General features: G+C 39.3%; 1 protein-coding gene across 1 annotated transcript in view; it reads right to left on the minus strand.

Moving 5' to 3' along the window:
* LOC146756747 (uncharacterized) overlaps positions 1-25,877 on the minus strand; it is a 252,104-nt gene that overhangs the window by 12,122 nt on the left and 214,105 nt on the right. Inside the window, exons 13-22 of the mRNA XM_085524253.1 lie at positions 25,173-25,233; positions 24,623-24,807; positions 23,697-23,844; positions 22,657-22,812; positions 6,202-7,081; positions 5,786-5,789; positions 5,222-5,439; positions 3,454-3,637; positions 1,728-1,874; positions 187-1,143 (exon numbers count right to left, since the gene is read on the minus strand). Coding sequence (XP_085380379.1) covers positions 187-1,143; positions 1,728-1,874; positions 3,454-3,637; positions 5,222-5,439; positions 5,786-5,789; positions 6,202-7,081; positions 22,657-22,812; positions 23,697-23,844; positions 24,623-24,807; positions 25,173-25,233 — 2,940 coding nt within the window. The remainder of the gene's footprint in view (positions 1-186; positions 1,144-1,727; positions 1,875-3,453; positions 3,638-5,221; positions 5,440-5,785; positions 5,790-6,201; positions 7,082-22,656; positions 22,813-23,696; positions 23,845-24,622; positions 24,808-25,172; positions 25,234-25,877) is intronic.

A 25,877-nucleotide genomic window follows, 5' to 3' on the forward strand; every position in this document is an offset into this window, starting at 1 on the left:
TAAACTGACTATATTATACAGTTCAGTCATTTACCGGTCCTCCTTAATTCTAAGAGAAAAAACAATGAACCACAACAAAACAACACAATTTGGTCCTATGTGTAAAACTTACACCTGATGCATTTAGAAATACAAAATCATTTTATGAATTGAAACATTTTAATTTATTCTAATTGTATAGCTTACCTCTCTTTCTACTTTGTCAGTCTCATATTTAAAGACTTGTTCCTTTAAATCAGTAAACTTGGTATTTAATTCCTTGTTTCTCTCTTCCATGAGGTAAACCTGCTTTTCACTGTCAGCTCTGAGTTTGTTGAACATATCATGAAATCTGTCCTGGACATCATTCACAACCTTTTCTTTGATGATCTCCTTGTTCCGCAAATCTTCCAGCTGCTGACGGAGTAAAAGGTTTTCACTTTGGAGCTGGGCCAATTGTTCCTGCATAGATTCATGCTTTATCATAAATTTACTGACTTGATCTTTCTCAAGTTGCCACGCATGCTCATTTTCTTTTGCTTGACACTGGGCTTGATTTAAGTCTTTTTGTGTCATTTCTAAAAGCAGTGTTTTTTCTCGAAGTGTTTGTTCCAACTGGTGAAGCTCGTTTTCTAGACTATTAACTTTGCTTTCCGTTTTACTCAGCTGCTGAGACAAGCTCTTGTTGCTCTCTCGCACCTCAGAGAGCTCACGATGGAGCTTGTCTTGTAAACGAAGCCATTCATCACGTTCTCTCTGAAATGTTCGTTCGGCATCACTTTTCAATGACTGATGATGTTCGAGATCTTGAACCACTGCATTCAAGCGGGAACAGAATGATTCAATCTCTGTTTCCAGTCTGTCTTTGCTTTCTTTTTTCTGTTCAAGCTTGGAAGTTAGCATTGCAGATTCCGTCTTGAGTAAATTCAGCTGTCCATTGTACTGAAATACTGTCTGTGTTAAGGTTTCCTCACTCAGTTTAAGTTCCTTCTGAAGAGAATCATTCTTTTCTTTCAAAGACTCATTTTCCTCTAAGTATTTTCCTTCATCCTCCTGGTGCTTAAGTTTTACTTGATCGAGTTCTAGTCTTAGCATAGCAATCTCTTCTTGCAGTAACTGATTTCTGTGTAGCAGATCCTTTTCTCTGTCATTAGTGTCAGATTTCTGTGTGATAAAGGACAATAATGAATAGTTAGTTGGGAAATAAATTCAGGTTTAACCCATCAGGCAGCTAGGCACCACACTCTCATCACTAAGTGGGATGAGGGAGAGAACAGGAAACAAAACAGAACTCATGGGCTGTGATAAAAATAATTTATTAAGCAAAAAGATGAAGGACATGGAAACAAGAAAGTGATGACAGTATAATAACGAATTCAAAAGCCAAGTAATAGGATCACAAACAGCCTCAGCCAGCTTCTTTCCTAGTGAATCTCCAGATATCTGGACATTTCACGGGTAGAAACCTTAGAAATGATTGTAACAACTATACAGTGAAGAACAGCAGGCAGTTTAAGAGACTGGGAACACAATGTCTTATTTTCCAGTGGCTTCCTACTTCCACATGCAATTCAGGTCTATGTGGGATTGATGATGCTATTCAGAGTTTTTAGACAACAGTAACAAAATTTGGTTATATTGATAAACTGTAGATAATCCACGAAAAGGCACAAAAGGTTATTTTTCTTAAGGTTTTAGAATGAGCACAGTGAAGTATAACCAAATTAATTAGGAATGGAACTGCTTACCTCTGAATTTTTCCTAATAGTTTTTCTTGTCTCTTCTTCCAGCTCCTTCTGTCTCCACAGGTGGTTGCTCAAAATTCCTTCTTGCAGAGCTCTAGCACTCCTTTCATTAGAGAGCTGTCTCTGTGTTTCATCACGCTCTTCTTCAACCTACAGTAATATAGTTGAACTTGTGAATCTTGAACAAAATCAGAATTAGCAATACCTTCCTATTTCATTCTTTTTATTCTTACATTCTATTAATTCTATTAAGAGTCATTTATCATAAAATCATAGAATGACCTGCATATCAATTTTCCATGTTTGCAAACAAACATCTTTAGATTTATCTGAATTGAAAGTTATAAGGATAGTGTGAGTCCTTTGCACAAATCAGCATCATAGAAGTTTTATACTTAATGAATCTCCCTCTATAACACAAGAAAAAAACAAACAAACTAGAACTACTATTCTTGGAAACATACAGAGTTTAAGTAGAAACCCAAGTTATCTTTCTAACAAACTACATATACATACTAAAACCAGAGATGGACACTCATATGCTTACAGTCAAAGATTTAAAAACATCTATTCATCAATATGAGCACTAACACTAAGAACTGCACAAAACAAATGACTAAGATTTCCAAAAGCACAATAACTACACTTACTTTACCCCACTGCAAGGTCTTAAGTCTGCATCTCTTCTACTAATATTTAGAAATGCTTCAGAAAATGTGCCAATCCATTTTCAGTTTACCAAAATCTAGCAATACTGCTGGATAAATTGAGTTGTATGAGATTTCCAAAGGCTATTAATGAAGTGAGACACAGAAGAGGACTGACCAGCTGAACAGCAGACCAGGAGGTAAACTAATGCCAATGATGTCCCTGTTAAATCCAGGCAGACTGAAAGAGGTGATGCTAACTACTTACTGCTTCTGCCAGAGCAACGTGGCCACTGAGGATCCTTAATGACCACTTTCACATGTTCTTAATATGTTTGCAAATACAAGTTCTGAAAATTTGAGGCTTACTATTTATGGGGAAAAATACAACACAACAGACCGAATTTCCGAGGTATATTTCAAACTGCGTAGAACCATGACAGGAATGCTGAAAAGTAGGTAAAGGCCAGTGAAAAGACCCTCAAAACTGTATGTAAGAACTGAAGAATTCATGCAGGTTGTGTACAGTGAGAACATCATCATCTCAATTGCATTAAATAAGCCACTAAACTTGTAATAAAAATAAAGGTGAGAGTTTTTCTGGATTCAGTCTTGATTGTAAGCAACTGAGGCAATTTACAGATTATCAGGTAAACAGTAACATTTAGGCCTAAATTTAAATTCATGTAAGTATACTTGAAAGAATACTACAAACAGTAACTGTAATTTCCTTCTGAAGAAAAAAACCAATAATAATAAAAACATTATATATATATACACATATAATATATATATAGATATATAGATATAGACATACATATACACACACGCGCACAGAGTTCTGTAGTAATTAGGAAAAATAACTCAAAGAGAAGCTTTGCCTGAAGCACAAATCAAACTATAATTCTGAAAAATGTGAAAAGGTATCATGAACTTGTTTGTTCACGCTGGTTTCATGACAATGGTCCTCAAAATGCACCAAGATAATTACCTAATGTCTCTTTCACCAACAAGTTGAACATACTAGCATAAAATATCAGTTTGAAAGAAACAGAAAAACAGAAGATATATATTTAATATACCTGTTTCTTGAGCTGTTTCAGCGTTATTAACTCTGTTTCTAAATTCCTTACACGAAACTCAAGTTGTTGTTTTTCCTCTGTCTCTCTAGAATATTGATCCTCTTCCCTCTTTAGTTGCTTTCTTGTTTTTTCATATCGCATTTCAGCTCTATGTCTCTTTTCCTCTCCTTGTTTCACAGAAAATCTGGGATTTAAAAGAGAGTATTTGAGGAATTAAAGCACTGACAAAAAAGTAAATATGCCACATCATGAACCAGGAGAAACAACTTAAAACTGTAGAAATGTCACACCTTTTCAAATATAGAAGTTTTTCTGCAATTTTAAACTTTTAACATCACTCTAATTTCATTCCATTAGTGGTGGAAGACACGTTATACATGAGCTGCACAAGACTGACAAATAAGCCCTTAAGTGATGTACAAAATTCATCATGTATTTCCATGTCGACATAGGTAAACATGAACAGTAAACCACGAACTTTTACTAACAAAAATACACTGTTTTTAATAAGTTGATCATCACCTATATAGTACAGATTCATAATGACTGCAAGTAATACCGATAAAACATCACATCACTTATCTAAGACAAATCAAAAACTTTTAAGAAGCCTTCCCTAAGACTATAACAACTGCTTACCATGTGCGGATGAACCTTTTCATTTCTTTTAATAAATTAAAGGATAAGGATAGTGTTCAAAAAAAGATTTGAATATCAGCAACCACTAACAAGTAGTTCAAAACATTGGCTGTAACATCAGTATTGAAGCAGCTTATTCTAAAGGAGAAAGATTTACATGTAGTCTTTAGCTTCCCAAAAAGTACAGCTTTTATCATGTATAGCTAATACTGTTTTGAGATTTTACATAGAAGAAAAAATTAATTCCTTCTATTTACAGATGTTTGGGAATTCTGAAAAATGTTTAGAATCAAATCCAGGACAAATCAGGAACGGCTTTGTCTTACTTACAATCCCCTTCCACGTACTGGGAGACTGCAGGCACATCCTGAAGTTTATTTCCCTCAGCTTATTCTCACAGAGTTTCATGCTCTGTGATCAGCCTGGAAAGCCTCTACTGAACTCACACATGTTGACTACGATCTCTTGAAGGCCATAAAAAGAAATGCACACAAGTACTTGGAGGCCAAAAGTTGGACCCAGTGCTCCAGACACAGACCAACTAGATGCTAAGTAGGGATGGACTCCTCCCTTCAGCTTCTTGACTCTGCAACCCAGGATGCTGCTGGCCTTCTCAGCTGCAAGATCATTCTGACTCATGTTGCACTTAATCTCTGCCAAAGCCCCCAGAGGCTTCTCAGCGAATCAGCTCACCAGCCAGAGCATTTCACTGTGTACACAAGGGCTTCCTCCATCCCACGTGCAAGGGCTTTGAATTCGTTCTTGATTAATTTATTAGGCATAGGAGGTAAGATTCTAAAGACACGATTAGAGTCAGTGTTAAGGAAGAAATTCTCTGGGAAGCCTGGTCTGGTGGTTGGTGACCCTGCACATAGCAGGGGGGTTGAAACTAGATGATCATTGTGGTCCTTTTGAACCTGGGCCATTCTATGATTCTGTGATTAAGACCTCTATCACCTCCAGCAAAATTAATCTGAACCTCCACTGTGCATTTAGTTCTTTGAAAAATATACTTTTAAAACAGTTTGGGGAGCAGGGGACTACTCAGCATAGCTTTCAATACCGAGGAAAGTGCTTCAATTACAAGATTTAAAACAATCTAATTCTACGGATTATTTTATTAGCTTACCCTTTTACTGGCATTTCAAGTAATTTTGGTCTCTCCTCAGATGAAGAATTCTTTGTGTGTTTTTCTTCTATCATTTTTTCATTCTTCCTTAGAGCAAGCTTTTCTTTTACTGGTTGATGGGTAATATTGCCCACTGGTGTATTTGATTTATCAAGACTTTCCTGTTTCTCCACTGCTTGCATTTTGAAATGTTTCTGCTTCCTTTTTTCCTTCTCAACCTATGAAGAGAAAATTAAGCTTCATATATTTTTCTGATTCTAAAGGAGATCCAAGACCAAATAATCTAAGCTTGACTTTTAAAATAATGTAAAATAAAAAAGATTTTCCCCCAAAATTACTCTACAAAATGTACCAAGTCAACAAATATACTCTGAATTCACTCTTGATTTGAAGTATAACAATCAAACAAAAACAAAAAAGCAAAGCAGCCCTAAGGAAACAAACAATAGAAGCATTACTGATGGGTAAGAAATCAGATGGACTACACAACAGTAGTTGTAGAAACACAAAGTATGAGTGGATGTATGATGTCGTACTTCCTTAATGATGAGGAAAAAAGCAAACTGAACTCAAAAGCAGAAACAGCTTCACAGCAATCAGGAATTTTAGTGAGAGGCAATGAAGGCACACCATGCACAAACCACAGCAAATGAAGAGATAAATCAAGACCCTGTTCAGAAGCTATTTTCATTCCTTGATCGACAATCAAAACTGGTGTATTTGTATGAATTTCTTTTTATGGTAATGAGGTGATAACTACTTACACTGGAAATGACTGCCACCTATTGTCAAACTGAAACAATACACTTTGCTTTCTCAAAAGCTTCTGATTACATTATGGGGAAAAGCACAGTTCTCCACTGCTTTCCTTATTTATGAGTAACGTTCTTCTCTTAAGACAAAAAAACCAATTTGCACAAAGCACCTTCTTTTAATGATCAATAGCTAACATGAACAGGACCACTGATACTGAGAAAGACTAAAGAATAAGGAAAAGCAGGTGAACTTCTACCTCTTTTTGTAGCTCTACCTTCTCTTTTTCCAAAGCCAGGAATACCATTTGCAGCATTCCTACCTTACTCTTAAATCTTTCCACATCTTGTTTTAGTTCTTCATCCAGATTCCTTTTCAGCATGCCACAAGGTTGCTGAGCATGCGGGAAAAGATTTTCGATTTCTGTTTCTCCTATTTCCTTGTTTTTGATAAGGCAGTCTCTGGGAACACTGTCACTAAGACAGATGTCCTTGCCAATTTTCTTCTCACTTATAAAGCCAAGTGTACTTTCACCATTTGTGGAAACAGGTCTTATATTAGGAAGATTATTAGAAATGTCATCCCAAATATTTGTTTTTAAACAATGTCTCAGGGAATACTCAGGACTTCCCTCTACATCTCTACTAATCCCATTCTCATTCTCTTCCATTTCCTCTGCTTTTGATAGATGTACTTTTGTATTATCTGTGTAATTAGTGCAGCCTTCTTCATCTGGTATTCTCCAGGTATTTTCCATGCTCGCATTTAAGTTATTGTGATCAGGAAGGACACAGAGACTCGGAATAACTATTTCAGGTTTGGGTTCTTTTAGGTCTACATTAAGTTTCACATCTCCAAATTCACCTTTACTTTCTAACTTATCACTTGATTCTGTCACACAAGACGAAACACAAAGACTCTTCAATTCTTCAATGAGGTCATCTTCTGACACTTCTGCCACAAGGGATGGAGCTTTCTCAGATTCATTAATTTCACCAAACAGCTGCTTCAGCTCTGCTGTAATGTTTGTAAAATTTCTTTTCAACTCCCTTTTCTCTTTTTCAATCCACATTTTTTGTATCTTTCTTCCCACAGCTTTAGACTTAACTGCTTGTCAGCACTGTGGGATTCCTCATTTTCTGCTAGGGCTTCCTGATGAGAAATTTCTGCTTTGTCAGTCTGCTTTTCATGTGCTGTATTTTCTATCAAGTTTCTAAAACATATTTATCCTTAAGTAAGCAGGTAAAGACAGAAAAATTACCAAGAAAAATGAAATTACCGTTAAGCCATATAATTTACATTGCAAACTCATCCCATCATACAACAACAACAAAACAAAGATACCTTATTTATTTTTTCCTCAAAACAGAAGGATCTAGTTTACAAACATAAACCAATCAAACAGATCAAAACCAATCAGTAACAACAGAAAACACAACTGCCCAAATTTTCCCATACTCCATTACTTTCTACTGACTGTCCCTTTAAACCCCCTGCTGGTGAGCGTTCATAACAAGCGTGAGTGATCATAACAAGCTTTTTTACTAACCACCACAAGGGACTGGCTACATTACAATCACTTATGCTCCTCAGAGTCAGAATTATTAAATTCTATTCCAAGCTCCCAAGACAAATATTTACAAGGAATACCTGTTCATTCCTGCCCTCAGCCCAAAATCAAGAACTGAGACATCTATCCAAACGGTACCATGCCTCAAGCTCACTGACCAGCTCCTCTCTCCAGCCTTCTCACTATCTCTGACTTCACAGTCCCTGCAAAGTTGCCCTTGGTTTGTGTTCCCTTCTGAACAAGGTCTGCAGCCTTGGCATCCCAAGGAACCACAACTATTGTCCTTCTTACTCTGGTTATAGAGGCCCTTTTCTCCTTCCACATCGTAACTCCACAAAAATCTTTCACAATGGAGAGCATCTCAGTCACCACCTGCCTCAGCCACTTCATTTCCAAGCTCCATTCACTTTGCACATCTGCTACCACCTTCCAATACTTAAGTTCCGCTCTCTACCTGCTGAAATGAATCACATCCCTCTTCCACAGTGCCTTGGATGTATGATGATATTACTTCCTCCACTTCCCTTGAGGTATTACAGAAGACTCCAGACACTCAATGAAGATCCCTACCCAGTCCTGTATGCTCAATACAAACAGGACGCCTAGCCTATATTCCTCCATAATGACCTTCAAAAAATATTTTCGAACACTTACTAACTTGATCAGATAAGGAGATATTTTGCAGAGGCAGAGAAAGCACTGACAGATCATATTTCAGGTTTTTACTTAATCTTTCTAATACACAGAGGAAAATCTGGCGTGTTTTGTCAAAGAAATAATCACATGATATAAAATTTTGCTCCCAAATGAGTATGTATTTTGCATAGGAAAAAACAAAAAACCCACCACATGACTGCACTGTTTCTCAGAATTGCACGCAAGGAAAAACACAATATTTGGTTTCACATACCTGCCTCCCAAAGTTTTCAGTGGCATCCTTGACCATCTCTTTTTTAGCTGATGATGACACATGAACGGTAGATTCTGAGCGCTCACCTACAGTGAAAAAATTACATCTTTATAACGAACATGACTTATTACAAATTAATTATACCTAGAGTACATCCTGAATCATTGCATTTGTGAGAAAATAGCACAAACTAACACAGCCTCTCAAGCGTATGATTATTTATGATTTGAACATAATATTACAAAACAGTTTGAAGATGCCTCTGTGCGAACTAATCCCTCTCAGGGCATTTTCCCTTTCATTCCTAAGGGAAATTTGATGAAAATCAGTCAGAAATACACCTTTAAGAATCTCAAATGGTTTACATGTAGAACTATATTTATACATACATGACACACTGTATGCTAGACAGCAATCGGCTAGATTCCTCTAGCTACTTTCATTTCTCCTTGTTTTGTGCCACAAAGGGTCTCGTTTAACCCTTTTAGAGTTAGAAATACTTGTACCATAGGAATTATAACACTCTGCAGAAGAAATACAGCTTGCTGAAACCCAAACATAGGAGTCTGAGACAAACTTTCACATATATTTCTTAATACCTGATCTTTGAGCAAATACATGGATTATAGAAAAAAAACAGACACGAGGAAGGATGAACAGAAAATACATGAAATGATGACATAAAATGAGCTATGAAAAGACTGTTTTTCCTATCTAACTTTGCCACGTCCCACACCATCACTGGACTACATTTCACATGACTACATAAAACAGACAAAACAAGAACTCACAGAATCACAGAAACACAAAGGATGGAAAAGACCTCCAAGATCATGGGTAAATTAGGTTGCTAAGTCACTATCCACCATATTTAAAGAGTTGTGGCAGTCAGGTAAAACCCTTAGTGACAGGAGAAAGGGAAACATCACACTTGTTTTTAAAGAGTTTAAGAAAGGAGGTACTTTCCAAGGCCCAGACAACCTTCTATTATGGAGTGACTAGAGTGGAGGATAAAGAAATAGCAACTGATGTTAGCTACCTAGAGAGCTCATCTCTCTAAATTGGAGAAATATCATGGATGGATTCTTTGGTAGACAGGGAAGTGCTGCCAAGTGGTGTATCTGATATGTTAGTGAAAAGAGATCGCATTCAGACAGATAATAAATCTAAATAAATACTAAAAACAAATCATCAAGACTTGATTTTCGAACACTAGGTGGTCAAGTAACATGGAAATACATTAGAAAGACTACCACAGTCACCTCTTCACCCCTCCCACACTGATTTCAAGCTTAGCAGAATCATATGAAGCAGACATTAAAGACAATTGGTAAGTTGATTTATGGATTCCAGAAGCTTGCTAAGATTTGGTGTCTGCTTACAAAAATAAAATTGGACTTGCCTTTTAGGCTATGTCATTGAATCCATATTATAAGCCACATTGCCAAAGCACTCTCAAAAAGATAAAAGCTTTATTCCAATAGCAAAACTTTCCAGCACACTTATGATCAATCAGGATGGTCATAAAGCAAATGCCATGAGCTGCAGGTGGAAACCCGCAGAAACATAACAAGAATTTGCCCACATATTTTAGTTTTTAAAGAAAAACAGGAAACTAAAAAAAATTAAATAAACAAACAAAAAGATCAACCAAATGATATTTTTCTTCTGCTGATTATCCAGAAATATCCAAATCCTCAGACAGATAAATCTTAAACCAGATACCACTCTCACCACTTTAAGCAACCACTTAAAGCAAAGAAAAACACCCGAACAAATACATATCCAAAAAGTATACATAATGAACGCAAGAACCGCCTGGACTAATCAAGCAGGCCAGCAAGTTCAGTGTTCACTGCTGTTAATTAACATCAGCCAAGCACTTCATTGCTACAGCACATACTCACTGAACAACAGGACTAACAAGGAAAACAAAAGAAAAAGTTCACTTGTCTATAAACACAGACAAATCCAATCTATGAGATAGTTACCCTTGTTGTGCTCCCCTGAAACACTCTGCAAGCGTACTCCATGTTCAACTGCAGGTGGGAGAAACACAGGAGGAGATGCTTTCCTCGGACCTTCAGAACACGGCTGTACAATACAGTACATACGCGTAAGAATTTGTACAAAACAATTTTTTTTAAATAAAATCTAAGAAAGGCTTTTGCATTTTAAATAAAAGGGCAAAAAAATCCTCACAATTCATCTAAACTATTCCATAATGTTGATTAAGGCTGGCAAATCACAGAGCCACACAAGAAATTAACACAGGAAATCAAGATGTTGATTGTGAACAAGAAGCTGCAGCTCTGTGTTGATTGAACATTGGCATCAAATTTGCACCTGGCATTCAAATAACAGCCTACATTGCTGGGGCACATGTCCCACAATGTTGAGTGAGTGCATCACTACGTTGCAAAAGCAAGATTTGATTTGCTTAGAGGCCAAAAAGGCAAAGCTGATAGCGATTAAGCTATCTAGAAAGTCTTGTATTTTTAAGAAAGGAGTGGGGAATTAGTTTTTTTCCCAACAACAAAGGCTAGAGGGGAAGTAGCTACAGACCCTGCTCACTCTCATCTTGAGAATTATCAGACAGAAAGGATAAACACAGCCAGCACACTTGGTGTCTGCTGAACATGATTTTCAAAATCGGATTAAGTCTATCTAGAGAAGACAGAGGTTCTATACAGAAAAATCTAAATGTCTGGGTTGCTCAGTGTATTGGCATCCGTTAAACTGTGACTGGATCAGCAGAATAGATCTGAATAGTAGGAAAAAAAAAATCCTCACAAAAATATGCCTGAGAAGTTCATAAGTTTAAAAGCAGCAATAAACTGCTGTATTAAAACTGTGCTAGAAAATCAACTCCAAAGCCTGCAGCCAGGAGGCCAACGTAAGTAGTCTGACATAACTTTGTCCCAGTACTATCTCAACAGAGAACCTACGCTACAGGTAGGTACGCTACAATGACCCTCAGATACAGGACATCGAGCAGCAGCAACATGGGGTAAATAAGCCTCACCAGGGGCGGGGCTCAACTCAAAGGCAAGCTCTCACGTAGTTCTCATCTGGCTCTCCCACAGACCGGGGAGATGCACATATCACAGAAAGTACCTCAGAATCCCAGGGAGAATCAGACTCTTCCTTTTTCTCTGTTCCTACTGCTGGCAGAGCACCTACAAAAAAATGGACAAAGAGAGACACTGAGAATTTACTGCACTCCACTTTTATACCCCATCAGTCAAACAAAGGATCTGAAAGATGAGTAACAGTACTACAGCAAAGGACAAACCAAGAAATGAGTTACACTCAACGGTAGCTTTACACCCAGTCACATCACAGTATTCTGTTTTCTCCTCTTCATTTCTTTTCCAGCAAAAGATGCATAAGAATGGTGGCTGACATGACAATGTCCCTCGTGTTGGGACAACGTTAAGGAAGAAACTCCAGCATGCTTCAGTCTCAGCATATGGACACCCTGAGTCATCTTCCCTCTTGCCTACACCTCCATCATCTGGCACTTACTATCACATTCCACTCTACAGGACATACCACAAAAGCACGATACAAAACAACCTCACACTAAGAGGAAGCTGCCAACACACACGGCTCCTTGCTTAGTGCTATCAAGGGATACCTCACCTGACCATGATTCATAATCCTGCAACTTCTGACCAGGTACATACATAAGAAACTGACATTTAGGAATGAAACAGAAGCTCACAGCTCCAATACAGTCCAGAACACTGCAAGCATTTTAAATCTTATCACTTCAAAGTCTAGTATCTTCTGACCACCAAACTCCCATCTAGAGCAGACCACAGTCAGTTCTCTCTTCTAAGCTACTCCATTATGTAAAACAAACTCAGCATTGACTCACACAGAAACGCAAGGAAAATTTACAGGAATGAGCCAGACAGGAGCAATGGCGTCCACTCTGGAAAACCATAACTGCTGATTCCAGCCTGAGTGCTGACTATTCACGCTTTTCCAAAATAAACTCTTTGCACATAAAATGCACTAAGAGAAAAGTGAATGCACCGTGAGTGCTGCTTCCACACCTTCTGAGCAGCAACTGACCAATAGCTACACGAGCTCTGAAAACATCTACAGCAACAAGATATCCTCTGGAGACGGACATACTATCTTCTGCTCTGAGACCCTGGGGTGAGTACCTAAGCACCCACCTCTCTCTGAGGTCATGCTCTCAAGCATACAAACGAGTAGCACAGGAGAGATCTCCTACATTTTACAACTGAACAAGGTGAGGCACTGGAAGAGTCTTCTCTGACTTTGAATCAGGTCAGCTCTTGGCTGAAGCCCTGAAAAACCACAGCTTTTCAATCTGATAGTACCCATTAGAAAGGGAATCAATAGTGTCACACACAAGGCACACTAGACTACCTACTTGTTTTGTGCAGATCAAGGAGAACACAGCAACAAAATTAATAAAGAAACTTGCATCATACATAATCATTAGGAACCCAGCACCACCATTTGTGACCTTTAGGAAAGAACGAAAAGCAACAAAAGCTGCAGACCTTCTCTACCACAGCAGGCTAGGGTTCACAGCTAAATCTTAAACCAGATACACCTCCCACCACTTTAAGCAACCACCTAAAGCAAAGAAAAACACCCGAACAAACACATATCCAAAAAGTATACATAATGAACGCAAGAACCGCCTGGACTAATCAAGCAGGCCAGCAAGTTCAGTGTTCACTGCTGTTAATTAACATCAGCCAAGCACTTCATTGCTACAGCACATACTCACTGAACAACAGGACTAACAAGGAAAACAAAAGAAAAAGTTCACTTGTCTATAAACACAGACAAATCCAATCTATGAGATAGTTACCCTTGTTGTGCTCCCCTGAAACACTCTGCAAGCGTACTCCATGTTCAACTGCAGGTGGGAGAAACACAGGAGGAGATGCTTTCCTCGAACCTTCAGAACACGGCTGTACAATACAGTACATACACGTAAGAATTTGTACAAAACAATTTTTTTTAAATAAAATCTAAGAAAGGCTTTTGCATTTTAAATAAAAGGGAAAAAAATCCTCACAATTCATCTAAACTATTCCATAATGTTGATTAAGGCTGGCAAATCACAGAGCCACACAAGAAATTAACACAGGAAATCAAGATGTTGATTGTGAACAAGAAGCTGCAGCTCTGTGTTGATTGAACATTGGCATCAAATTTGCACCTGGCATTCAAATATCAGCCTACATTGCTGGGGCACATGTCCCACAATGTTGAGTGAGTGCATCACTACGTTGCAAAAGCAAGATTTGATTTGCTTAAAGGCCAAAAAGGCAAAGCTGATAGCGATTAAGCTATCTAGAAAGTCTTGTATTTTTAAGAAAGGAGTGGGGAATTAGTTTTTTTCCCAACAACAAAGGCAAGAGGGGAAGTAGCTACAGACCCTGCTCACTCTCATCTTGAGAATTATCAGACAGAAAGGATAAACACAGCCAGCACACTTGGTGTCTGCTGAACATGATTTTCAAAATCGGATTAAGTCTATCTAGAGAAGACAGAGGTTCTATACAGAAAAATCTAAATGTCTGGGTTGTTCAGTGTATTGGCATCCGTTAAACTCTGACTGGATCAGCAGAATAGATCTGAATAGTAGGAAAAAAAAAAATCCTCACAGAAATATGCCTGAGAAGTTCATAAGTTTAAAAGCAGCAATAAACTGCTGTATTAAAACTGTGCTAGAAAATCAACTCCAAAGCCTGCAGCCAGGAGGCCAACGTAAGTAGTCTGACATAACTTTGTCCCAGTACTATCTCAACAGAGAACCTACGCTACAGGTATTTCAATGACCCTCAGATACAGGACATCGAGCAGCAGCAACATGGGGTAAATAAGCCTCACCAGGGGCGGGGCTCAACGCAAAGGCAAGCTCTCACGTAGTTCTCATCTGGCTCTCCCACAGACCGGGGAGATGCACATATCACAGAAAGTACCTCAGAATCCCAGGGAGAATCAGACTCTTCCTTTTTCTCTGTTCCTACTGCTGGCAGAGCACCTACAAAAAAATGGACAAAGAGAGACACTGAGAATTTACTGCACTCCACTTTTATACCCCATCAGTCAAACAAAGGATCTGAAAGATGAGTAACAGTACTACAGCAAAGGACAAACCGAGAAATGAGTTACACTCAACGGTAGCTTTACACCCAGTCACATCACAGTATTCTGTTTTCTCCTCTTCATTTCTTTTCCAGCAAAAGATGCATAAGAATGGTGGCTGACATGACAATGTCCCTCGTGTTGGGACAACGTTAAGGAAGAAACTCCAGCATGCTTCAGTCTCAGCATATGGACACCCTGAGTCATCTTCCCTCTTGCCTACACCTCCATCATCTGGCACTTACTATCACATTCCACTCTACAGGACATATCACAAAAGCACGATACAAAACAACCTCACACTAAGAGGAAGCTGCCAACACACACGGCTCCTTGCTTAGTGCTATCAAGGGATACCTCACCTGACCATGATTCATAATCCTGCAACTTCTGACCAGGTACATACATAAGAAACTGACATTTAGGAATGAAACAGAAGCTCACAGCTCCAATACAGTCCAGAACACTGCAAGCATTTTAAATCTTATCACTTCAAAGTCTAGTATCTTCTGACCACCAAACTCCCATCTAGAGCAGACCACAGTCAGTTCTCTCTTCTAAGCTACTCCATTATGTAAAACAAACTCAGCATTGACTCACATAGAAACGCAAGGAAAATTTACAGCAATGAGCCAGACAGGAGCAATGGCGTCCACTCTGGAAAACCGTAACTGCTGATTCCAGCCTGAGTGCTGACTATTCATGCTTTTCCAAAATAAACTCTTTGCACATAAAATGCACTAAGAGAAAAGTGAATGCACCGTGAGTGCTGCTTCCACACCTTCTGAGCAGCAACTGACCAATAGCTACACGAGCTCTGAAAACATCTACAGCAACAAGATATCCTCTGGAGACGGACATACTATCTTCTGCTCTGAGACCCTGGGGTGAGTACCTAAGCACCCACCTCTCTCTGAGGTCATGCTCTCAAGCATACAAACGAGTAGCACAGGAGAGATCTCCTACATTTTACAACTGAACAAGGTGAGGCACTGGAAGAGTCTTCTCTGACTTTGAATCAGGTCAGCTCTTGGCTGAAGCCCTGAAAAACCACAGCTTTTCAATCTGATAGTACCCATTAGAAAGGGAATCAATAGTGTCACACACAAGGCACACTAGACTACCTACTTGTTTTGTGCAGATCAAGGAGAACACAGCAACAAAATTAATAAAGAAACTTGCATCATACATAATCATTAGGAACCCAGCACCACCATTTGTGACCTTTAGGAAAGAACGAAAAGCAACAAAAGCTGCAGACCTTCTCTACCACAGCAGGCTAGGGTTCACAGCTAAATCTTAAACCAGATACCACTCCCACCACTTTAAGCAACCACTTAAAGCAAAGAAAAACACCCGAACAAACACATATCCAAAAAGTATACATAATGAACGCAAGAACCGCCTGGACTAATCAAGCAGGCCAGCAAGTTCAGTGTTCACTGCTGTTAATTAACATCAGCCAAGCACTTCATTGCTACAGCACATACTCACTGAACAACAGGACTAACAAGGAAAACAAAAGAAAAAGTTCACTTGTCTATAAACACAGACAAATCCAATCTATGAGATAGTTACCCTTGTTGTGCTCCCCTGAAACACTCTGCAAGCGTACTCCATGTTCAACTGCAGGTGGGAGAAACACAGGAGGAGATGCTTTCCTCGAACCTTCAGAACACGGCTGTACAATACAGTACATACGCGTAGGAATTTGTACAAAACAATTTTTTTAAAATAAAATCTAACAAAGGCTTTTGCATTTTAAATAAAAGGGCAAAAAAATCCTCACAATTCATCTAAACTATTCCATAATGTTGATTAAGGCTGGCAAATCACAGAGCCACACAAGAAATTAACACAGGAAATCAAGATGTTGATTGTGAACAAGAAGCTGCAGCTCTGTGTTGATTGAACATTGGCATCAAATTTGCACCTGGCATTCAAATATCAGCCTACATTGCTGGGGCACATGTCCCACAATGTTGAGTGAGTGCATCACTACGTTGCAAAAGGAAGATTTGATTTGCTTAAAGGCCAAAAAGGCAAAGCTGATAGCGATTAAGCTATCTAGAAAGTCTTGTATTTTTAAGAAAGGAGTGGGGAATTAGTTTTTTTCCCAACAACAAAGGCTAGAGGGGAAGTAGCTACAGACCCTGCTCACTCTCATCTTGAGAATTATCAGACAGAAAGGATAAACACAGCCAGCACACTTGGTGTCTGCTGAACATGATTTTCAAAATCGGATTAAGTCTATCTAGAGAAGACAGAGGTTCTATACAGAAAAATCTAAATGTCTGGGTTGCTCAGTGTATTGGCATCCGTTAAACTCTGACTGGATCAGCAGAATAGATCTGAATAGTAGGAAAAAAAAAAATCCTCACAAAAATATGCCTGAGAAGTTCATAAGTTTAAAAGCAGCAATAAACTGCTGTATTAAAACTGTGCTAGAAAATCAACTCCAAAGCCTGCAGCCAGGAGGCCAACGTAAGTAGTCTGACATAACTTTGTCCCAGTACTATCTCAACAGAGAACCTACGCTACAAGTATTTCAATGACCCTCAGATACAGGACATCGAGCAGCAGCAACATGGGGTAAATAAGCCTCACCAGGGGCGGGGCTCAACGCAAAGGCAAGCTCTCACGTAGTTCTCATCTGGCTCTCCCACAGACCGGGGAGATGCACATATCACAGAAAGTACCTCAGAATCCCAGGGAGAATCAGACTCTTCCTTTTTCTCTGTTCCTACTGCTGGCAGAGCACCTACAAAAAAAATGGACAAAGAGAGACACTGAGAATTTACTGCACTCCACTTTTATACCCCATCAGTCAAACAAAGGATCTGAAAGATGAGTAACAGTACTACAGCAAAGGACAAACCAAGAAATGAGTTACACTCAACGGTAGCTTTACACCCAGTCACATCACAGTATTCTGTTTTCTCCTCTTCATTTCTTTTCCAGCAAAAGATGCATAAGAATGGTGGCTGACATGACAATGTCCCTCGTGTTGGGACAACGTTAAGGAAGAAACTCCAGCATGCTTCAGTCTCAGCATATGGACACCCTGAGTCATCTTCCCTCTTGCCTACACCTCCATCATCTGGCACTTACTATCACATTCCACTCTACAGGACATACCACAAAAGCACGATACAAAACAACCTCACACTAAGAGGAAGCTGCCAACACACACGGCTCCTTGCTTAGTGCTATCAAGGGATACCTCACCTGACCATGATTCATAATCCTGCAACTTCTGACCAGGTACATACATAAGGACTGACATTTAGGAATGAAACAGAAGCTCACAGCTCCAATACAGTCCAGAACACTGCAAGCATTTTAAATCTTATCACTTCAAAGTCTAGTATCTTCTGACCACCAAACTCCCATCTAGAGCAGACCACAGTCAGTTCTCTCTTCTAAGCTACTCCATTATGTAAAACAAACTCAGCATTGACTCACATAGAAACGCAAGGAAAATTTACAGGAATGAGCCAGACAGGAGCAATGGCGTCCACTCTGGAAAACCGTAACTGCTGATTACAGCCCGAGTGCTGACTATTCACGCTTTTCCAAAATAAACTCTTTGCACATAAAATGCACTAAGAGAAAAGTGAATGCACCGTGAGTGCTGCTTCCACACCTTCTGAGCAGCAACTGACCAATAGCTACACGAGCTCTGAAAACATCTACAGCAACAAGATATCCTCTGGAGACGGACATACTATCTTCTGCTCTGAGACCCTGGGGTGAGTACCTAAGCACCCACCTCTCTCTGAGGTCATGCTCTCAAGCATACAAGCGAGTAGCACAGGAGAGATCTCCTACATTTTACAACTGAACAAGGTGAGGCACTGGAAGAGTCTTCTCTGACTTTGAATCAGGTCAGCTCTTGGCTGAAGCCCTGAAAAACCACAGCTTTTCAATCTGATAGTACCCATTAGAAAGGGAATCAATAGTGTCACACACAAGGCACACTAGACTACCTACTTGTTTTGTGCCGATCAAGGAGAACACAGCAACAAAATTAATAAAGAAACTTGCATCATACATAATCATTAGGAACCCAGCACCACCATTTGTGACCTTTAGGAAAGAACGAAAAGCAACAAAAGCTGCAGACCTTCTCTACCACAGCAGGCTAGGGTTCACAGCTAAATCTTAAACCAGATACCACTCCCACCACTTTAAGCAACCACTTAAAGCAAAGAAAAACACCCGAACAAATACATATCCAAAAAGTATACATAATGAACGCAAGAACCGCCTGGACTAATCAAGCAGGCCAGCAAGTTCAGTGTTCACTGCTGTTAATTAACATCAGCCAAGCACTTCATTGCTACAGCACATACTCACTGAACAACAGGACTAACAAGGAAAACAAAAGAAAAAGTTCACTTGTCTATAAACACAGACAAATCCAATCTATGAGATAGTTACCCTTGTTGTGCTCCCCTGAAACACTCTGCAAGCGTACTCCATGTTCAACTGCAGGTGGGAGAAACACAGGAGGAGATGCTTTCCTCGAACCTTCAGAACACGGCTGTATAATACAGTACATACGCGTAAGAATTTGTACAAAACAATTTTTTTAAAATAAAATCTAAGAAAGGCTTTTGCATTTTAAATAAAAGGGCAAAAAAATCCTCACAATTCATCTAAACTATTCCATAATGTTGATTAAGGCTGGCAAATCACAGAGCCACACAAGAAATTAACACAGGAAATCAAGATGTTGATTGTGAACAAGAAGCTGCAGCTCTGTGTTGATTGAACATTGGCATCAAATTTGCACCTGGCATTCAAATATCAGCCTACATTGCTGGGGCACATGTCCCACAATGTTGAGTGAGTGCATCACTACGTTGCAAAAGCAAGATTTGATTTGCTTAAAGGCCAAAAAGGCAAAGCTGATAGCGATTAAGCTATCTAGAAAGTCTTGTATTTTTAAGAAAGGAGTGGGGAATTAGTTTTTTTCCCAACAACAAAGGCTAGAGGGGAAGTAGCTACAGACCCTGCTCACTCTCATCTTGAGAATTATCAGACAGAAAGGATAAACACAGCCAGCACACTTGGTGTCTGCTGAACATGATTTTCAAAATCGGATTAAGTCTATCTAGAGAAGACAGAGGTTCTATACAGAAAAATCTAAATGTCTGGGTTGCTCAGTGTATTGGCATCCGTTAAACTCTGACTGGATCAGCAGAATAGATCTGAATAGTAGGAAAAAAAAAATCCTCACAAAAATATGCCTGAGAAGTTCATAAGTTTAAAAGCAGCAATAAACTGCTGTATTAAAACTGTGCTAGAAAATCAACTCCAAAGCCTGCAGCCAGGAGGCCAACGTAAGTAGTCTGACATAACTTTGTCCCAGTACTATCTCAACAGAGAACCTACGCTACAGGTATTTCAATGACCCTCAGATACAGGACATCGAGCAGCAGCAACATGGGGTAAATAAGCCTCACCAGGGGCGGGGCTCAACGCAAAGGCAAGCTCTCACGTAGTTCTCATCTGGCTCTCCCACAGACCGGGGAGATGCACATATCACAGAAAGTACCTCAGAATCCCAGGGAGAATCAGACTCTTCCTTTTTCTCTGTTCCTACTGCTGGCAGAGCACCTACAAAAAAATGGACAAAGAGAGACACTGAGAATTTACTGCACTCCACTTTTATACCCCATCAGTCAAACAAAGGATCTGAAAGATGAGTAACAGTACTACAGCAAAGGACAAACCGAGAAATGAGTTACACTCAACGGTAGCTTTACACCCAGTCACATCACAGTATTCTGTTTTCTCCTCTTCATTTCTTTTCCAGCAAAAGATGCATAAGAATGGTGGCTGACATGACAATGTCCCTCGTGTTGGGACAACGTTAAGGAAGAAACTCCAGCATGCTTCAGTCTCAGCATATGGACACCCTGAGTCATCTTCCCTCTTGCCTACACCTCCATCATCTGGCACTTACTATCACATTCCACTCTACAGGACATACCACAAAAGCACGATACAAAACAACCTCACACTAAGAGGAAGCTGCCAACACACACGGCTCCTTGCTTAGTGCTATCAAGGGATACCTCACCTGACCATGATTCATAATCCTGCAACTTCTGACCAGGTACATACATAAGAAACTGACATTTAGGAATGAAACAGAAGCTCACAGCTCCAATACAGTCCAGAACACTGCAAGCATTTTAAATCTTATCACTTCAAAGTCTAGTATCTTCTGACCACCAAACTCCCATCTAGAGCAGACCACAGTCAGTTCTCTCTTCTAAGCTACTCCATTATGTAAAACAAACTCAGCATTGACTCACACAGAAACGCAAGGAAAATTTACAGGAATGAGCCAGACAGGAGCAATGGCGTCCACTCTGGAAAACCATAACTGCTGATTCCAGCCTGAGTGCTGACTATTCACGCTTTTCCAAAATAAACTCTTTGCACATAAAATGCACTAAGAGAAAAGTGAATGCACCGTGAGTGCTGCTTCCACACCTTCTGAGCAGCAACTGACCAATAGCTACACGAGCTCTGAAAACATCTACAGCAACAAGATATCCTCTGGAGACGGACATACTATCTTCTGCTCTGAGACCCTGGGGTGAGTACCTAAGCACCCACCTCTCTCTGAGGTCATGCTCTCAAGCATACAAACGAGTAGCACAGGAGAGATCTCCTACATTTTACAACTGAACAAGGTGAGGCACTGGAAGAGTCTTCTCTGACTTTGAATCAGGTCAGCTCTTGGCTGAAGCCCTGAAAAACCACAGCTTTTCAATCTGATAGTACCCATTAGAAAGGGAATCAATAGTGTCACACACAAGGCACACTAGACTACCTACTTGTTTTGTGCAGATCAAGGAGAACACAGCAACAAAATTAATAAAGAAACTTGCATCATACATAATCATTAGGAACCCAGCACCACCATTTGTGACCTTTAGGAAAGAACGAAAAGCAACAAAAGCTGCAGACCTTCTCTACCACAGCAGGCTAGGGTTCACAGCTAAATCTTAAACCAGATACCACTCCCACCACTTTAAGCAACCACCTAAAGCAAAGAAAAACACCCGAACAAACACATATCCAAAAAGTATACATAATGAACGCAAGAACCGCCTGGACTAATCAAGCAGGCCAGCAAGTTCAGTGTTCACTGCTGTTAATTAACATCAGCCAAGCACTTCATTGCTACAGCACATACTCACTGAACAACAGGACTAACAAGGAAAACAAAAGAAAAAGTTCACTTGTCTATAAACACAGACAAATCCAATCTATGAGATAGTTACCCTTGTTGTGCTCCCCTGAAACACTCTGCAAGCGTACTCCATGTTCAACTGCAGGTGGGAGAAACACAGGAGGAGATGCTTTCCTCGGACCTTCAGAACACGGCTGTACAATACAGTACATACGCGTAAGAATTTGTACAAAACAATTTTTTTAAAATAAAATCTAAGAAAGGCTTTTGCATTTTAAATAAAAGGGCAAAAAAATCCTCACAATTCATCTAAACTATTCCATAATGTTGATTAAGGCTGGCAAATCACAGAGCCACACAAGAAATTAACACAGGAAATCAAGATGTTGATTGTGAACAAGAAGCTGCAGCTCTGTGTTGATTGAACATTGGCATCAAATTTGCACCTGGCATTCAAATATCAGCCTACATTGCTGGGGCACATGTCCCACAATGTTGAGTGAGTGCATCACTACGTTGCAAAAGCAAGATTTGATTTGCTTAAAGGCCAAAAAGGCAAAGCTGATAGCGATTAAGCTATCTAGAAAGTCTTGTATTTTTAAGAAAGGAGTGGGGAATTAGTTTTTTTCCCAACAACAAAGACTTGAGGGGAAGTAGTTATTCTGTTTCACTACTGTGCTAGAAAATCAACTCAAAAGCCTGCAACCAAAGGGCCGATACAAGAAGCTTAACCTAACTTTGTCCCAGTACTATCTCCACACAGAACCTACACTACAAGTATTTCGTTGACCCTCAGATACAGGACATAGAGCAGCAGCAATATGGGGTAAATAAGCCTCACCAGGGGCAGGGCTCAACGCAATGGCACGCTCTCACGTAGTTCTCATCTGGCTCTCCCACAGACCGGGGAGATGCACATATCACAGAAAGTACCTCAGAATCCCAGGGAGAATCAGACTCTTCCTTTTTCTCTGCTCCTACTGTGGGTTGGGCTTCTACAAAAAAAAAGGAGAAATACAGACACTGAGAAATATACTGCACTACACTTTTATACCCCATCAGTCAAATAAAGGATCTGAAAGACGAGCAGTAATTCTACAGCAAAGAACAAACCAAACAGTGAGTCCCACTCAAGGGTAACTTTACATCCAGTCACATCACAGTATTCTCTTCACTCCTCTTCATCTGTTTTCCAGCAGAAGATGCCCAAGCAGGACAGCTGACATGGCTACGTTCACCATGTTTGGACAATGTTCTGTGCAGCATCTGACCAATAGCTACACATGCTCTGAAGAAGTCTACTGCAACAAGCAGTGCTCTGGAGTCAGACAATGGAAATAGTATCTTCTGTTTTCACACCCTGGGGTCTATGCCAAATTACCCAACTCTCTCTGAGCTGGTCATGCTCTCAAGCCCACAAAGGTTTAGCAAAGGAGAGATCTCCTACATTCTACAACTGAACAAGTTGAGGTACTGGAAGAGTCTTCTCTGAGTTTGACTCAGGTCTGCTTTTGGCTGAAGCCCTGAAAAACCACAGCTTTTCAATCAGATAGTAGCATCGGAAAGGGAAACAATATTGTCACACAGAAGATAGATTAGATTAGCTTCTTGTTTTGTTCAGACGGCATCAAGGAGAACACAGCAACAAAATTAATAAAGAAACTTGCATCATACGTAATCATTAGGAATCCAGCACCACCATTTGTGACCGTTAGGTAAGAACGAAAAAAAACAAAAGCTGCAGACCTTCTCTACCACAGCAGGCTAGGGTTCACAGGTAACAGGAAAGTTTATCATCTTTGAGGATAATCATCATTTTACTTTATTTACTGAACATTAATACTTATAGAGGAGCAATCAGGATCATATTTAAACTCACTTCTCGCATAAGCTGTGTCTTCTGAAACTTTACGGACTTGATGTTTATTACTAGAAACAGAATGTTTCACATCCCCCAAAACTGTCGTTTGCAGCTTCCTTCTAGTATCTTCCTTCTCCTGTTCTTCTTTCCATTTAGGTGACTCCTTCTAAAACAGATTGACCAAAACAGCTGAAAAGCACAGAAATCAATATCTACTTCACCACCCATTAACAACTTGGAAAACGGTTTTCTTGGGTAAGACTTAAATGAAGCAAAGTGCAACATGGTTTCTAAAGGCCTACAATTTTTAGTGGGAATCTGCACAATTAAACTGCAGTGCCTCATGTTGTAAACCTCATCTCTGGCTATGCAAAACCTCTGAGAAGCACTTCCTTGTGTCAATCTAAATGCAGTTTCATTGATATTATTCAGAAAGTCTTCTTTCTGCCTACATATCTCACAATTTCACTAGTTTCCTGCCCTCAATTTCATTCAAAACTTCCTTTTGTTTCTTCATTTCCAGTCATTACCTCATGAATTCTACTAAATGGCTACAACTTCTAATGGATATTATCCATTCCCTCAGTTTTACATAACAGAAAGTGCACAGATTCCAGAAAGAATGAAGTTTCCTGTCTTTCTCCTTCCAAAACTCTCCAATCTCATAATAAAAATATTGAAAATAATGTCTGAGTTTGACTATGAACAAGATGTTTTCAGTATCAAAATACAATGATTGAATACAGATACGTGATTGAGTATTAACAGGAAAATAGTTTACTGTCGCTTACCTGTATTACCCTTAACAAACTCTTCCAATTGAATCATCCCTGTACACTTACTTTTGCGCTTGAGGGAAATGCTGCCCATAGATTTTCCTCATATCTATTTAGGCCCAGGTTTTCACTTTCTTGTTTTAGTGTTTCATGGAATTTATTATGTACCTCTTTGCACTGCCCTTCTTCCTCTTCCACCAATTCATCTTCCTCAAGGTTGCCTGAATCTGAGACATCTTGTTTCAACAACTCTCCACATTCTCCTCTGCTCAGATTTGCACCTGTTGGTTTTTTTTGTTTGAGGCTTTTCTTCTGTGACTTAGGAATTTCAATTCTAGAACTATCACCACCACCTTAAAGCATGAGAAAGGGAAAGAGGAATATGAATCAAATGGGTTATATAAATAGCAGCAGGCATTTTACCCATTAAAAACACAGGAAAGTAGTCATCTGGGACTGTATGGAAAAGAAGCCAGGTAAGGGCAGGATGGGAGAAGGACACATCAGACACAAAGGCTTAGGAGGGGACTCAGTATGGTCATTTCCATTATCTTACTTATTTTATTCTGACATGACCATCTGTTCTGTTCTTATAACACTACTTTCCTCAATTACTACAGCCAAGTGAAAACAACAACAACAAAAACCGAAATGAAATTACTTAGTAAGTTTACTTTTGTATGTCATTGTATTATGAAGTACTTTCCAAATAACTTACCATTATTTCTGAACTTTTGGGGAACATTCACTAACGATGTCAAGTTTGGCTTCTGTGGCTTCTGCAAATAAAAACACATTTTAAAAGAATTATTTGATCTGTTTTTGTTTGCTTTTTTGTTTTAAAGCAAATCCTTTACTTACATCAAATCTTTAACAGTAAATACAACCAGGCTGTCCCCTTTTGAAAGGACTCAGATACTTGCTAGATCCTTCAACTTTAATTACACAAACATTCCTCTCCTCTTGTGTACAAGTCAGTGACTATTCAAAACTATCTGTAAATGCGTAACAATTCTAAAAAGGTATTTTAATCCATTGGTAAAATACAACTACACTCGCGATTACTTACTTGTAAGTATGCACAACTCAAGTATCAATTAAAGTTCCTGAAGCTTGAAGAATAAATTAGTTAATATAACTCCACTTAGTGAAATATCTGTAAATTTCAAAATAATGCTAGAAATTTGAATCACTTCCCCTAAAATCAATGTAAGAAAATAGAAAAAATTTTAAAGTACACATGCTTACATCTCCAGCATTACAGAGTGTGCTGAACTAACAAACTAAAGTTCCTAATCACTGCAGAATCCCAGTGCAACAGACTAAATACTCCAGACGCCATTGAAAAAACTGGTAATCCTTTGGAACATTCATAAAAACAGCAGGATAAGCACATGGAGCTTATAAAGAGAAAAGTCCAAAT

Source organism: Coturnix japonica, chromosome 26, assembly GCF_054131305.1.
Source record: "Coturnix japonica strain WE chromosome 26, WE-NBRP24, whole genome shotgun sequence".
In the NCBI taxonomy this organism is placed as follows: Eukaryota; Metazoa; Chordata; class Aves; order Galliformes; family Phasianidae; genus Coturnix; species Coturnix japonica.